Raw genomic sequence first — 17,752 nt, 5'->3', positions numbered from 1 at the left:
AACGAAAACCAGTTTACAAGCCGGGTGTCGTTTTAATTCATCAAATCGTAAATTCTTATCGCGATATTCAACACAACCTCAGTCGAAGACGTCCGAACGGCGAATCCTACCCCTAGTGCCCCCTACTTTAAAGTAAGAATAAAATAAAAATAAGAATATCAATCATACCAATATTAATCATAGCAACATTTGTAGTCTCATCACGTAATATTTTAGTTAGTTTATTTCCGATAAGTGTTATAGAACTCCATTAAAATCCTTATCAACAATACGAAACGCACATGAACATCACAATTTATTATAAAGATTAATTTATTGCATAAATTAAAGCACGAGAATACTATATTACGAACGTTGACAGGAATCTCCTTTGTGAACTTAAGACCCGGCCCCCGACCCCGCTCGCACCGGGCGGGTCGGCTGCTTATGTCGCGCGTCTCAAGTCCGTTAACGGTTCTAGTGCATTCTCATGCTAAATGCGAGCTCAAATAGTGCGCATAAGATAGTCTTAGTATTTTAGGTATGTTATATTAGTCTATTAAATAAGATCCGTACAATAAGGGTAACGAATAAGAATTTGAGAGAGATTATAAGGCTTGAGAATCCCGTCGATTTGCTTAACTAACCGCCTTCCACCCGATGCGTTCAGTTTTTGATACTGTCTATTCCTACTCAGTGGGACTGGTGACTGGAGAACTGCTGAGAGAATGACTTAACAATATTAGAATGACGTTATGTTCATCTTATACGTTGCAATCTTGCCATGTTAGGAATTAAATTAGACCCTTTCTATAGGGTAATATTTTTTTATAAACAATTTTATTTATTAAGCTGTGGTTCAGGAATACTACACACGTTCCGTGAGAAACGATACCGGATAAATGATTAATGTTGTTAACGCGCGAGTGTATTGAAATAGCTGGATGAGTTGATATAAACGAACCTTTTTTTTATTTAGATACTCTATGCGATCAGCTTAGCTACAGGATTGTTTTAGAGCTCCGTAACTTTTACAGAATCCGATAGAAAAATGTTTGTTATAATTTAGTTTTTACGTAGTTTTTTACTTAAGAGAATATCTAATTGTTTTTTTAAACCTAATACCAAATAAAAGCTCATAAATAAAGTCTCAATGTTACCATGTAATTTTCTCATTTTAGAGTTTCTAAATAATCTATTATTTGTAAATGTGACTATCCGAAGCTATTGGATAATCGAAGTTTCGTATCAGCAACCGTGTCCATAAAATCTCTGCTCTATATTATGGATTACTAAGAGTTCTTGATTAATATCTTTATTTATAATACAACACTACGTCCACGTAAATCTTACTTAAAACTTTCCAAAAACACTCCGCTGACGTTCAAAAAACAATTTTTCACAAATTCATGATGAATATCACGTCTTGTCAATACAGGGTCAAAGTTTATTTATCCAACTCCTCCTGCTATTCGAATCGACAGGGTTTAGATAGTAGTAATAATAATTAATTTATTTTTGAGATTAATTTCTTATAATACGCTTATTGTACGGTAGTTAGACACTTCCTAGGCTGCCCTCCTTTTATTTGCAGCCGTGAAATGAGATCGTAATTCTTTTTTAATTCTACTTTTGTTATGCTAACATTATTTACAGAACAAATTTTAGTATAGAAAGGCATTTATTTGCATTTAGTTTTCTTTTTATTTATTTAAAAGTAACAATTGCTATGAATATAGAAAATGTGACAGAATAACGAATTTGCTAAACTTAAATTCCCGCCAAAATTTGACAGTTTTTTTTTATGTAATTTGGAATGAGATTCATGATGATATTTGTATATTTTGTTACGTATCTGTTATTTCGCGTTTATTAATGAATCATGAAGTATGATAAATTGTTATATATTTATTTCTTTTGTAATGTTATTAATTAATTTATTTTTTTAATTTTAAACCAAATATTACCAAATACGTACAAATGTGGTTGTATAATAGATTTGAATTGTATTAGTCAATTATTAAATGTAACTATTAAAGAATATTTAATAAATTATTAAAATGTAATTCTTGCTGATTGAAATTATTGTAAAATGTTTCTTAAATGGTCGATCATAGAGTTGAAAATATGCTAGGATCATTTGTATTGTAATGACAAACTCAACTTCGTCTTCGATCTTATTCTCTTTGAGAATATATTTTGTTCTTCTGTCCTTTATTTTTGACCTTTATACAAAATTACTTTTGTAACATTTATTTTTAAATACCCTAAAATAGACCTCAAGAGATAAGTAGTTACAAAAAATAGTCTACAGAGATTATTGTTGTATTTCAAACTAATTTGGCGTATAACCGACGAATAAAAATGGCAACTAAGTCTGCAGGGGAGGAATGAAGGTCAATGCATTTCAACTATGCCATCCCATTACATGTACCATTAAGAAAATTTATAGGGATACGATGACCAAGTACTGTAAAAATGATTAGCTTACAAATACAGTATTTTCATGTCAATAAATACCAATAAATGATACTTAAATTTAGTATATACAGCGCCATCTAGTTTTATTTATAATGAACTATTTCTATTCATAGTGACAGTTCACTGCAAGTTGATATAGATGGCGTTCATGTGTTGGAAGTTACAAAAGAAAAACTCGATTATTTTTAATATCTGTAATACAACGAAAAAGTGTGTTGCATGATTATTTAAGAAGACTACAAGAGCTAAGTGTCCTTGAAAATCAAACTCACCCACAATCGACAGGACACCAGAATTATTATTATTTATTTTGAGTGTTAATTGAAAAATTATTATAAAACTGATTAAATTAAACATAAAATATTTTTATTTATATTTTGTATACAAAAAAAATAGACATTTAGTTTTAACCTAAGAGTTAACGGAAGAGATTTCATGAGAAAAAGCGAAACTACCCGTAGTTTATTTGTTAATAGTAAAGAAATGTTAAATTAAATTTTCTAGTTGTTGTTTTAATTTTATATTTTCTTATTATTTTTTTTGCACGTTAGTATGGTTTATTAGCCTTTAAATTCGATAATCTTAATTTTTATTACCAAAATGTAAGCGGATTAAAAACTAAAACTAAGAATTTTTATATCAATGTATCAACTCATAACTATGATGTAATTGTACTTACGGAGACTTCGCTTAACAGTAGCGTCTGTGATTCGGAACTCTTCGACGACAGATATATCGTTTATAGGAGGGATCGCGAAACCAGTTCCTATAATATGCGTAAAGATGGCGGTGGAGTCCTCATTGCAGTTTCAAAACACCTTAAATCGGTAAGGCGTTCCGAATACGAAAGCACGAGTGAGGATCTTTGGGTAAGCATTGAAATTAAAACTTCACGTAAAACAATCGAAAATTTAAATATATGCGCTATCTATTAAGCCCCACCATTAAAAAATGAAACTCTTACGACTTTCAGTTCAGTTCTTGACTTGTTACTCAGGAGTACTCATTTTAGCAAAATCATTCGTTGCTCCAGAACTTTAATAAAAGAAGATCCATTACATCCGGCTTTGGAATTTTGTGTTCCCCTCAATGTAGTTAGTCACTTACAAGTTAAGTCTACTATCAGACCCGATTTTTTTAAAGCAGATTACGACATGATTCTGGAATGTATTTTCTCAATAGATTGGGAGCATCAACTTCAGAAGTGTCCATCGGTTAATCAAATGTTAGACTACTTTTACAAGTCTCTAAGAGAAATAATTGAAAAAGGGGAACCCATGAAAAGACTACGTAACTCAAAATATCGCACCTGGTATTCTCTAAATCTGATTCGTCTATTTAAAGAAAAATATAAACTCCATCGTAAGATAAAAAAAATTAACAATTCCCTTGACTGCTTATACTTTGACAGACTTCGCGACAGTTGCCATAAATTATCTGTTGATTGTTATAATGAGTATATAGCAAAGCCTGAAAAATCTATTCGTTCTAACCCTTGAGTTTTTTGGTCGTTTATAAAAGCTAAAAGAAAAGGAAGTAGTTCTTATCCAGCCAAAATTCAACTTGACAATAAAGTCACCTCTGACGGTAAAGAAATATGTAATTTATTTGCTGAAAACTTTGGACAAGTGTTTTCAAAGTCCGATAAAAACATAAATACATGTAACAGTATTAACACTTCATCAAATTTTCTTTGCCATTTTTCATTTAGTACACTAGAAGTTTATAAATCACTTAAAACACATGATGAACGCAAGGGGGCAGGTAGTGATAATCTTCTACCGGTCTTTATAAAAAGATGTGCTAGAGCGCTAGCCTTACCCGTTACTTTAATATTTAATCGTTCTTTAAAAGATTGAGTATTTCCAGACCAATGGAAAGAAGCTTTGGTGCTCCCCATATTTAAATCTGGTGAAAAGCAACTTATTGTGTTTTACTTCCGCTTTATCCGAAAATGTTTATAAACGAATACCTGTTGATGTAATATACGCAGATTTCAGCAAAGCTTTCGACAAAGTTGACCACTTGCTTTTAGTACATAAACTATCACAATTTAGTGTTGGTGGAGCGCTTCTCAATTGGTTTAAATCATATTTGCAGAATAGAACTTTTAAAGTTGTCATCAGTGGTCATTGTTCTGATATCTTTGAAGTGGTGTCAGGCGTTCCACAGGGCTCACATCTCGGACCAATTCTTTTTAACGTATTTATTAATGACATCACTACACGTTCTCACCACGCAAGCTATTTCTTATTTGCCGATGATCTAAAATGAATGAAGCCTATAATTACAAACGCTGATGTAAATAAATTGCAAGAAGACATTGACAGATCGGAGATTTGGTGTAGCGCTAACAATATGATACTTAATATAAAAAAATGTCACTACATTACAATATATTAACAAACAACAAATTTTACCATTGCACTGTATACAAGACCTTGGAGTTACTTTTGATTTTAAACTGAGATATGACACACATATATTTAATATTGTGTCTAAGGGATTTAAAATTCTTGGTTTAATACTCCGTAATATGAAGGACTTCAAGAATATTTCTACCAAAATTAAAATATTCATGACTCTAGTTCTTCCCATACTGGAATACAATAGCATTATATGGAATCCACAGTATGATATCCACATCAATAGATTAGAACAAGTTCAAAAACGCTTTCCTTGCCATCTCTCCTACAGCGATTTACAGGCTAAAAACATCACGAGTTATAACGACAGAATTAAATATTATCACATGACCTCTTTTATAAATCGTAGACATATCACAGATCTTATATTTCTGCACAAAATAATACATGGAGTCATAGATTGTAGTAATCTGTTGCAAAAGATTCAAGTTAATACTCCTTCTCGTATGGCCCGTATAAAAACATGTAACTTATTTAATATTCCTACATTTCAATCAAACTTAGGTCATAACGCTGCTGTTCCAAGGCTCTGTAGACAATATAACATACTTTCTAGAAATAATAATGACCTCGATATTCATCGTTACAGTTTGTCCAAATTCAGATAGTGTCTAACTAAACTTTTAACCTAACACAAAAATATGTTCAATTGATAAGCTATTCTTAATTTTTAAGTTACTAATTTATATTTGTTTTTTACTGCTACGTATTTTCTTTTTCATTTTTTATCTTAATTGTATTTAAATTATTATTTAGTGTATTCTGAGGTCTCCTATAATTGAAGGAGCACACAACTTGTAACCCTTATATTGTTTAATTTTAAGAATATGTATTTAGTGTGTATCTTTTGTTGGAGACTCGAGAATTAAATAAATAAATATATAAACCTTATTGTGATTTATATTATACCTCGACTGGTTATACTAAATAATACATCATACCGATTTTTAACATTTTATAAAAGTTTGATAATCTATTTATATAATACAATCGTAAATGATCTCTGAATCTGTAAGTAAATGGAAGATATTTCTGAAAAATTATTACAGGAGGTATTTTTTTACGCAATATCACATAAATATAATTTTTAGATATTTTGACAGTTTATATATTCGTTTGATACCAATAATCTCGTAAATGGCTTAACTTTTGGATTCGGGTTTCACAATTTTAAATACAATAAAACAGTTTTAAGTTAATCCTAATTGTGTCTTTATGCCAATGCAGTTGAAACACAGTTGGACCTTGGAGTAGTGCAAAAACCTTTCTACTCTTAACTTTAAACGCTAAATGTCGCTCGCACTTTCAGAGTTAATAAGAGTTTTAATTTTAACTTTGTTCTTCAATGTAAAAGTTGCACATAAACTATTATTGTACACGTGTGGACAGGGCCGGACCGTGAGTTTAAGGAGCCCTGGGCTAATACTACTTAGTGGGGCCCCCACTTAAGACACACCCTGAACGTAGACATGCAAAAATTAATTGAATCAGTTTTATTAATTGCTACAAACCATACGATCTATTTAATTTAATAAAATGATGGATTCTTTTGCATCATCGTCTATTTTTGAATTTGACTTGACTTAGCTGGGGGCCCCTTGAATCCACGGGGCTCGGGGCTGAAGCCCAGACAGCCATACGGTAGATCCGGCCCTGCGTATGGAGCCGGGACGGGTAGCTAGTATTTAATAGTAAGACTGGCATAAATACATATACGTACATACTTCTTTTTATTAAAAACGATTGAGCTGTCACAAAGGAAACAATTGGATGACTGTGAGGGATTGTAAAGAAATATAGAGAGATTGGAGCATCATTGTAAAAAATAATTTTTATTTTGCCATCCCGAACTACTGAACTTACATAAATTTATAAAATTAATTGGTTAAAATGACGTACATTCGAGTGAAAATATAATTTAATTGCGACCTACATTCGCAATGACCCTACTTACCGTCACGCAATCCGTACATTCGGTCCAGTATGAAATCAATAATTTACGACGATTCGAATACGATACCATAGTTTTATTATGCAATGTAATGTAATGTAAACTAGTTTAATAATTAAATAATAATAATATACTTGGTGGCCCGATATATACTCATCAGATATTCTATCGCCGAATAGCAGTACTCAGTATTTTTGTGTTACGGTTTGAAGGGTGAGCGAAAGCAAATGAACCACCTGATGGTAAGTGGTCACCACCGTCCATAGACAATAGCGCTGAAATAAACCCTTCCATACAACGCCAATGCGTCACCAACCTTGGAAACTAAGATGTTATGTCCCTTGTGCCTGTAGTTACACTGGCTCACTCAACCTTCAAACCGAAACACGACAATACTGGTACTGCTGTTTGGCGGTAGAATATCTGATGAGTGGTTGGTACCTACCCAGACGGACTTGCACAAAGTCCTACCATCAAGTGAGCGAGCCAGTGTAACTTCAGGTACAAGGGACACATCTTAGATTCCGAAGTTGGGGTCGCATTGGTGTGATATAAGGAACGGTAATACGGTTCTTTAGAAATAGCATTTCCACTGAAGACGCAGTTCTAGCATTAACGAATGAAATAAGCAATCAATTGGATTCTGGTAACAAATGCGCTGGAGTGTTCCTTGACTTGGCTAAAGCTTTCGACACCGTGTCCATTCCCATCCTTCTTGAAAAGTTATATAATTTTGGTATAAGAGGATTGCCCCACGCACTACTCTCGGATTACTTAACCGACCGTCAGCAACTACTAAAGTTGAATGAGTATGTGAGCCAACCCTCAAGTGTCAGTTATGGTGTCCCACAGGGAAGCGTATTAGGACCTACCCTGTTCCTAATTTATGTAAACGATCTCTGTAATTATAACGTTGAAAACTGCAAAATTTTCACGTATGCTGATGATACAGCCCTCATCTTTAATGCTAAATCTTGGGACGAGTTACATTCTATAGCTGAGTCGGGAATTCATCGAATTTCTTGCTGGTTAAGGTCTAATCTGTTAACATTAAATATAAATAAAACTAAATATGTAACCTTTTCCATCCGCAAAACTACACAACCTGACTCCCACTTTAATCTAAAAGTTCATAACTGTAATTATCCTGATTTAAACACTTGCTTTTGTGATAACATATCGAAAACAGATAAGATAAAATATCTTGGTGTAATTATTGACCAGCATCTCACCTGGAGACCTCATATTGAGAGCGTCGTTGACAAGATAAGAAAAATTACTTGGGTTTTCAAAAAACTTAGACACGTTGCGAGCGAGGCCACTCTTATTACCACCTACAAAGCACTAGCCCAATCTATATTGAGCTACTGTATCCCTGTATGGGGAGGTGCGGCTAAAACGCATTTAATAATTTTAGAAAGAGCGCAGAGGTCTCTCATAAAAGTAATGTTTTTCAAACCGTACCTTTTTCCAACTTTTGATTTACACAATCAGTACAAATTACTGACTACTCGTCAAATATATATATTAAATTGTATACTTAAAATTCATCATCATTTACCTTTTGTTCCCTCTCAAACCCAAAACCGTAGGCGTAAATCTGTTTGTCCTATCCCAACTAGTAAAACCAAATTTAAGAAAATGCAATACAATTATCAATCGTCATATCTTTATAATAAACTAAACAGTAGACTTGACTTCTACAGACTGACAAAGACCAAAGTAAAGCGTGTTCTAACTGAAACATTACTCACGTATAATTATGATGAAACTGAAAAATTGATAATCAATCTAAACCTTTCGCAATTATAATAAAATTTATACATGTTTAAGCGCACGCATGCACACACACACAGACACACACACACATACACATACACACACACACACACACACTCACACACACACACACATACACACACTTTTCTAGTTGTAACAAAGTCATTGTTGACTTTCTAGTTGTCCTGGTGGATGAGCGGGGCACCCAGTAATACGGGTTTGCACCTAGTACAGGGGCCCTTGCAACTTGTTTGTAATGTAATCCTTAAGTCAATAAAGTTTATTTTGTTTTTTTGTTATTTTTTGTAATAGTAATATTTCATCAATGTCTACGGACGGGAGTGACCACCTACCATCAGGTGACCCATTTGCCCGTCCGATTGTCTATTACATAAAAAAAACACGTTAAATAATAGCCCTACTTCCACTAAGCCCGGCGCAAAAAGTTTATAAATGAATCATGTCTGTCTGTGACATCGTAGTCTCCTAAACGGATGAACTGATTTCATTTTGGGCCATTCATTTATTACGTAAGACGATTTAGGGGGAAGGGGGTCGACCATGTCTTATGTTTTCTTACAAGGGGATGTGGAGGAGTCTGCATAATTCTTACGTAGGATCAAAAAATGCGCAAAGTTAAAATTATTTGAAAAAGGTTCGATTGTCGAGGTTCGCTTGGATGCGTATAGGTATAAAACGATATTTCCATTTCCATGGCGACGGGCGGGCTAAAAAATGAAGATTATTAGTACCTTTGACATTACGAATAAATATTTCAACAAATTGATGCTTTGTAACATAAACATTAAATATATAAATAAATAAATAAACCAAACGTGTATTCCTTTTTTTCTATTAGATTCTTACTTAATAACTATTAAACAGGGGTGAGGGGCTCAGCCTATTCTTATTTTTTCTTATAATAGGGGGAGAGGGGGTCAAAAACAAAGGAAAATTGTCTTACGTAATAAATGAATGGCACTTGTCGATCCTACAGCTTGAAATTCAACGTAATGTTGAACACTTGCGATGTTCTTAGTTACGATTAAAGTAAAATTCGTTCAACTTCAACTGGTTGAAGATCAGCAGCTGAACTATTACAGATAAATAATTAGTTTTTCAATTAAGACAATTACAGTTAATGCTCCAAAAGAGAGGGGCCTCCAAAAGAGAGGGGCCCACTACAGAAATTCCGACGAGTTGACAATTATACTGTAATATATATTATCATCCCAATAATCATCATCCCTCATTCCAATTTTACTTGGGGTCGGCGCAGCATGTCTTCTTCCATACTCCTCTGTCGGACGTCATCTCACAAGTAACATTCTTTCCAGCCATATCGTCTTTCGCACAATCCATCCATCGTTTCTTTGGTCGTCCCCTACTTCTATATCCATGTAATATATATTTATATATATATGTGGTCAAATTATATTAATTTTACTAAATACTGAAAAACTGAACTAAGTAAATAAATTTTTGCTTACTGACAGAAAATAAAATTTTCAAATTAATTTGTAAAACAGTAATCAGGGCCTACGATCCTCTGTTGCTCCAGGGCCTCCACTCCTTTGGGCCACATTGCCTGCAATTCTTTAAACCTGGCTCCAGTAAAATCACGTTACATATTTCTCCTCTCACATCTCTCCATTTACTCCCAGATCCGAAGTACGTGGAACTCGGTGGTGCTCTGGACGCCTAGTGCGCCCTTGTACCCCGGAACACCCAATAAAAGAGCAGCAGTAATCTCACATGTTACTGTGACTGAGCTCTTTCCGACCTGATTGATCTTTTGACTTCGCGCAGAGATATTGGATCACTCTGTATCTTCTACATGATTCGGGAACCTTGAAGTAGAGTCTTCTTCCTAAAGGATGATTACCACCAATCACTTTCCATCAGTTGAGCCTCGTGCTCGTTGGCCACTTATAGCATAAACATAAAACAATATAGTTACCATAAGTTTGAGAATATAATGGAAAAGATAAACTTTATTAAACAAATGTGCAAAAATATTACATGAGGGTGTGCAATTCAGTTTATCCTTATAATTTAAATGATATCTTTCTAAATTTAATATACACGATTCGTTTGATGTTCTCTTATAATAATATCAAGTTCTTTGATTCGGTTTTCGTAAGGCTCGCTTCGTTTTTGCACCTGTTGACAATATTTTATGGATTTAGTTAATTAAATATCTAAATTATTTTATCAAACTGCAGAAAAGTGGTTCCATAGAGTGGTTGTCCGTGGCAGAAAATGTCTCCCAGAGGATCGGAATAGCGATTCAACGGGGATATGCCGCTATAATTCTTGTCACTATTCCACGCGGTCATTTAGACAGCTCATGGTCATCAAACAATCAATCCAAATAAACTAAATGTAATCACTCGACTTTTGACATGCCTCGTAATTAACAGGATTATTTTAAATTAAAGTGAAGCAATTCATCTTACCAACACCTTCGTGTCGTCACGTCTGTATCGTAAAATCCCTTCCAGTATGAAGTAGGTTATCTCCACGAAGCTGATGAAGCTGGCTCCGAGGAACAGACCAGCGGCACCGCCGAACGACACTAATATATAGATGATAAAAATCACTCAGGGTGTCATGATATCAATAACTAATACTGTATTGCTTCTGTTCCAAAGTCTGTGATGGGAAACGTCAATATGCTCTTGTTCAAAATGGTACCCCCAACTCCCTCCCAGGAGAGTATCTCCTGTATGTATTCATATACCATATACTGCGTAATTATTAATTACTAATTATGCCCCCGGCTGCGATCGAGTTTTAGGTGTCAGTAAACATTAAACAGTCTATGGCTTTCCTCGGAGTTTAAGCTTCATACCAATTATAAACATAATCGGTTCAGTGGTTTATAAAGACCAACAGACAGAGTTGCTTTCGCATTTATGATATTAGTATGGACTGATTTTAAAATGCTTACCAATTAGGTCCTGTAGATGAAACACGATGTACCGCGAGTATCGCGCTCGTGGTGGCCGAACCGTCAGCCGCATCGCACCACGAGACTGGAACGGGCCCCTGTCCCTACGTAGCAAACATTGGTCAAACAAACTCCAGTAAGACACTGTATAAAGTGTATTCCACAACTAAGATATGTCCCTTGTGCCTGTAGTTACACTGGCTTAATCACCCTTTAAACCGGAACACAACAAAGCTAGGTACTGTTGTTTGACAGTAGAATATCTGATGAGTGGGTGATACCTACCCAGACGGGCTAGCACAAGGACATACCAACAAGAAATGATATGATCCCAAATATATTTCCATCGCATCTCTAGTCTGGAACGGGCCCCTGTCCGAACTTAGCAAACATAGGTCAAACAAATTGCAGTGCAGATTTTTTCATTATGTTTTCCTTCACCACCAAGCATAAGATAAATTATAAATAAAAATGGAGCACATGATTTCAGTGGTGTTTGCTTCGAGTTTGAATTCAGAATCGTCGGTTAATATTCACCTCATGTAACAAGTGTGCACCACTTTAATAAATAGATCACGATATAAACGTGTCATGTGGACATTGCACTCGCGCGAAGGTCGGAGCCTAGGCCTTATAACCATTGTTTAATGGGTGTCTAGATAAATACTTAAATAGTGATGTATTGATTTCTAGCATCGCTGGTTTTACAAACGATTGAATAAGGCACATCATTCTTTAACTAAATATTATGAAAAGTAATTCTTTGCTCAATTCTTGTAGGTGAAAATAAATCTGACCAAATCTGTTCCTCCTTGGAGACTTCCCTGAAGACAGAGTCAAGGCACTGCTGGTTGCAAATACATTTAACGCTGTCGAAGGTAGCGAGACGATGGAAGTGTTTAGCCAGGCACCACATCCCCGCTGGTGTACAGGCGGGACCGTCTGTTGAATTACCACAGTGAAACAATTTAACAAAATAAAAGATTAAGGAATCGTGAAGCTATCACTGAGTGGGATAAAAATTCAACTTAGAGAAGATTCTACGGAAAGTTTAAGATATTACCAACAAGACCTGGCTTCAAAGATAAAGTCAATGTCGATTCTAACAGTAAGATCTGGTTTATTGGATGACTTTAAGTCGAAAATATTAATTTCCCCGTCAAAAATTAAACGATAAATGGAATGAGCTGAAATTAACACTAATTTATAAGAGAGATTGTTAAACGAACCTTCTGTTTAAATCTATATAGCTTTGGATTCCAGTTCTTTAAAACCTGGTTTGCCCCATAGCTAGACTCTACTAGCAATTCTAAGACTACGGATAAATACTCAAGCGTATCAATAAAATAGTAATAACTGCGCATAAATAAACTTTGAATAAGTTGTAAAAGATTTTTGTGAAGCATCTTTAGACGCGAGAACATCGGCGGTAGCCGGTGCCGCCAACGCTTAACGCCACCATTAGCTGGGCAATAATAAGTAGTATTAACTTTATTATTAATAATCAACGTTACCATCGTAGAAATAATAGAAGGGCTGGCAGCCGCACAGTTTCAACGCCAATCGACCTCTGCAGTCTTGACGGCATATGTTGGTGCTGTACACCTGTGTATTATGTACAAAAAATTAATAATTACGCAAAATATTCTAATTTGGAAAAACATTTGTTACGTCTAATTCGTCTCTATAACACTTTTAGAATGAAATCGTCACTAAAGAATTTCGTCCACGGCGAAGAAGATCGTATGACACTATAGTGCCCAAGTGTGTGCGCAAAAACTGGTGCACTATCTATCCAACACACTCATAATCTTAAAGCGAATCTGATACGATGCAAACAGTTCAAGCACAGGTCGGTTTAAAGTGCAATCCGAGGTACGGGAGTGTAAACAACATCAATTTCCAAACTCCGGATGGACACTGAGAATATATCAATTGAAAAATAAATGTTTCTATTAGCTCTTGGGGTTTTGACCTTAGAACTCAGGCTTGAAGTCTTATATAAGACAGTTTTGTTATATCGGACACCAGCAGTTACCTTTTTTTTCGCTGGGAAAATGCTCTTTCGCGCCCCACGTGAAGCCGTACGTATTTGGAACTAGCCGGTGATGAGAACACCTGGTGCGCCTCAACTCACCGGAATACCCACTAAAAACCAGAGGTACCCACTTCGTTTCTGAGTTTCGAGGGGTACCTCTAGGTATCACGCCCTAGAGGTACCTAGGGGTACCTCTAGGGCGTATATAGATAAATAGATATATTTATCTAGGATTTCTCCAATTTGGGCACTACGAACAATATAATATCGTGTACAAAATACTATATTATTTGAACTCCGATATTTTTTCTCGTTAGAAGTTGGAAAAACGATTTTATCTTAAAATAATATCATAACATGAGGTGTAATGCTCCATTGCACTTTCTCATTGTATGTCAAAATTCTACCACCGGTTTGGAAAGAAACACCTTAGACCTGAAAAGAATCGGCGAAAGAAACTCAGCGGGATTTTTTTTCAGATATTCATGATTACAACGATAAATTATTTATTTCTAAAACGGCCTGGAGTCGATCCTATCCTATGTCATATAAAATACAACTCACCCTTCTAGATTCCCTCGTTGGTTCACTGGTGTAAAGGCAGTGTCTTGTACGTGGCGATAGTTCTCTGACTCCCGGCCCCGCTTGGGTCTCCATGGTCGTCAGCTCCGAGAACCGGTTGAGTGACGGGTATGTGGAGGACGGTGGTAACATTATGTTTGCGACATCGTATGGCGAGTGGATGTAATACTGTCAAATGTTGGTTTTATTTGAACGGTAATAAATTTTATTGTACTTAGATACTTAAAATTATAATTTTTGTAGTGATAACTTCTTATGAGAGGGCTAACCGCTTCGTTACGTAACGCGTTACGGCGCCAGTCTGTCTGGCTTCCCTTTCTCTTACGCATACTGCCACGGTAGGCAGGCTCCTCCTTTCTCACTCTGACCCACAGAGCTAGCCGTATTTCAGACAGACATTTATAATTAATGAATAAATAACCTTTCCTTAAATTATAATATTAATAAACATAAAATCTAAGTAATAAGCTTAGCTTTTCTCAATTTAAACAATTTCAATATTAAATAGTTCAACTTAGATTAGTTATCAATTTTCTAGGGCGTCCCGTGACACACGCGATTTTTTTTGTATTTCATAGGTACTCATAGTTGCTGTCTCTTAAGTTTGCAACGTTATTTGTAAACAAATATCAGTAAACTTGTTTCCCATTTAGGCAGTTCACGTCAAAACGATACTGGTGTTGAATACAATTTACTTGTTGTCTTCATTAGCTCAGTTGGGAACAAAAGCATATTTCAATGAAAGTTCTGAAGCTCTGCCATGGAAGCCATTTTCAACATTTAACCGGAATGTGTTATAATGCAACGAGAGTTTGAGATCACTGGTGTGCTATTTGTAACCGCACTCTAACAACACAATTAGATGGCAATCTAACCCAATTAGATCGGTAAAAATCACACAAAGGAGTAACGGAGCAAAACTCTGCTACCATCTTTGGATTTTAGGTAACTAGAATTCATTGACTCGCTCGACTTTACCTCGACAGGGTTTTCAGCTTTCAACACTCTGATCCAAGTTAGTGGAAACAAGTGGCAGGTTTCCTTACGACGTTTTCCTTCGCCGTCTAACATGAGATGATTAAGCACATAATTCACGAGTTCTCATTGAGTCATCATTTTCTACTCACATCAATAAAATTATTGCATTCCAATATCCAATAACAGCTTTGCGTTGAATACTTGCATGACATGGGTATACGTGTTTCGTTCCAATCGGATTTTCTGAAAAAATACAATTACGCTAAGAGTTCATCAAGTTCCTTACTTAATATGCTTGGTGGTAGTGGTGGTAGTGGTGGCTTTGTGCAAGTCCGTCTGGGTAGGTACCACCTACTCATCAGATATTCTTCCGCCAAACAGCAGTACTTAGTACTGTTGTGTACTGGTTTGAAATGTGAGTGAGCCAGTGTAACTACAGGTACCAGAGACATAACCTATTAGTACCCAAGGTTGGGGGCGCATTGACGATGTAAGATATGTTAAATATTTCTTACAGCGCCTTTGTCTAAGGGCGGTGGTGACCACCTGACAATATCATTAAAAATATATATAAATTTAAGGGTGAACTTTATCGGTCTATTAGCAAAAGTAATAATATCTTTATGTTTATCTGCATATTTATTTCGTATATATAAAACGCAGGCAAAGTCGCCGAACTTTCCACAGCTAATTATTTATATAAGTAGTCACGGCTTGTTCTTACGTTACAGATACATCCAAAACAGCGATGGAGTTGATTGTGTAACAAGCGCCAACTTCAGTCATCACCGGTTTCCACTTCGCAAGTAATGGTTCTGATGAACCAATTTTGATGTGATTGTGCTCCGGCATCACCTATAGTATTACAAATTACACTAATATAAGCTAACGCAGAAAATATTCAAACAAAAAATGGTGTAAATATTCGTCTTTAATGCCAAATGATATATTTGTGCCCTTTGCAGTCGAATCCTTGATCTGATGGTGCATAAAACCTGTATAAGATATATAACAACAACAACAACAACAACACAACAAAAGCACAACAGCTTATTGCCTCCTTTGGTGTTCTTAGGTCTGGTCCATTTTTCACCCAAGGAATCAGAATTTCGATTCAATGGGGAAATTCTGCTAGCATTCTTGACACCATTCCACGTGGTAATAATTTTCACGGTAGCTGTTTTAATCATGATTTGTGTAAAAGCCTCTAAATATACTAGCGGGGCTAAGCCCAGCACTCCACACCAAAATAAACCAAACGTCCTGTCATCAGTGGAAGCAATAAGGCGAAGTGTTGTATATTTTATAACGAATCTTCTCCAAGAAAATAATAGCTTATGAATTCAATGGCTCTGGCTTCACTGACCGTCTTCTGAAAAGGAGAGGAAACCTTTAAACTTTAGTTCAGCTGTGGAACATTGCTTTACTAACACACTCACTTCAACGACCAGTTCAGTCAGATCCACCTTCAGATTTGGATCATCCTTGAATTCTTCGTAACCAGTCAAGTTGTAGAGATTAGAATTGGCGACCATTTGAACGAATTTTTTATAGTATTCATACTTTTCTTGGCCAGGATTCACGTTCCATCGCGACTTTATAGCGGTTGGTAATTTTTCTGCGTTCACTCGATCCTGGTGACAATTTGACTCGTAAATAAAGGTACTGAATAATAATTTTCTCTTTGCATATTTATTTTTAGAAGATATCATCGAAAGAAATCGCGAACGTGTTTAATTCAGGTTAACTGATATTAACATAGTTTTATGAGTTACTGTAAGCTATGCCTAGTCCCCAGAAAAAACTTCATTTTGGGATCCCTTATAAGGTATACTCCACTCTTCTAGTTAAAGAAGTACCAGTGTTTACCCCCAAAGTTTACCTTTTCGCAAGCCGTCACGGCTGGCAAATTGTATCTCCAAGTCCTGAAATCCTTCTCCAACGTGACCACTGTTGGGTTATCATTGTACCGCTGCCACTGTCCAAGAGAAATGTCGACCACACCCCACACAGCCACCGTTGTGACGATCACCCATAACAGTCTATAAAATATAAGAATAAAAAAATAAATGCATATAAAACAGGACTCGGGTTTTAGGGATTAGTCGCCAGGTTAAAAAAGTTAACCTATATCGTTCCTTGGATTTCAAGCTTGCTATTTGCATAGCAATAGACAGACAGAGCTACTTTCTCATTTATAATATTAGTATATAAGTAAAGATTAAGAAATGATTGTGCCGTGTGAGAAATGGCTTTAACAAGGTCATTATGGCACCGTGTGCACCTTCGTTGTTTAACTGAATTTGTATTTTTTTGTTCTTTTAAATTATAATATATATGGTCCATGCCGCAATCCGATATTCCAATGGAACGGCAAATCAGACAAGACCGGAATGATTTCAGACTACTCTACGTGCTTTCGGAGGCAAGGGTTGTTCACACTTCATCTTCCAGATTCCAGATAATTTTACTAAGAATTATTTAAATAAACCAACCTCCTCGTCACCAACGAATATAACCCTTTTTTCACAGAAAGGTATTTTGCCCCATTGAACTGAACTGAACCCTTTGTGACAAAGTGCCAT

General features: G+C 35.6%; 1 protein-coding gene across 1 annotated transcript; it reads right to left on the bottom strand.

The window, feature by feature from the left end:
* Nucleotides 1-10,435: 10,435 nt before the first annotated feature.
* Nucleotides 10,436-17,752, bottom strand: LOC113403899 (uncharacterized). Its single transcript, XM_064219636.1, has 11 exons — nt 17,663-17,752; nt 17,050-17,253; nt 16,607-16,801; nt 15,892-16,022; nt 15,317-15,410; nt 14,172-14,357; nt 13,084-13,174; nt 12,367-12,511; nt 11,570-11,673; nt 11,076-11,194; nt 10,436-10,486 (listed from the first exon to the last, which is right to left on the bottom strand). The coding sequence occupies exons 1-11, from the start codon at nt 17,750-17,752 to the stop codon at nt 10,436-10,438; spliced, it is 1,410 nt and encodes a 469-aa protein (XP_064075706.1).

The sequence above is a fragment of the Vanessa tameamea genome, chromosome 29, assembly GCF_037043105.1.
Source record: "Vanessa tameamea isolate UH-Manoa-2023 chromosome 29, ilVanTame1 primary haplotype, whole genome shotgun sequence".
Taxonomy (NCBI): Eukaryota; Metazoa; Arthropoda; class Insecta; order Lepidoptera; family Nymphalidae; genus Vanessa; species Vanessa tameamea.
Note: the sequence above shows the minus strand (reverse complement) of the source record. Positions and strands in the feature narration are given on the sequence as shown.

Bases quoted from the DNA above. Each gene is read 5' to 3' on its own strand.
- LOC113403899 (XM_064219636.1), bottom strand. From the start codon at position 17,752: ATGGCACTTTGTCACAAAGGGTTCAGTTCAGTTCAATGGGGCAAAATA. The intron at 15,411-15,891 runs GTAAGAACAAGC...GTATTTTTTCAG, and splicing joins GTTTTGGATGTATCTGTAAC to AAAATCCGATTGGAACGAAA. The intron at 13,175-14,171 runs GTGAGTTGTATT...CATAATACACAG, and splicing joins CAACGAGGGAATCTAGAAGG to GTGTACAGCACCAACATATG.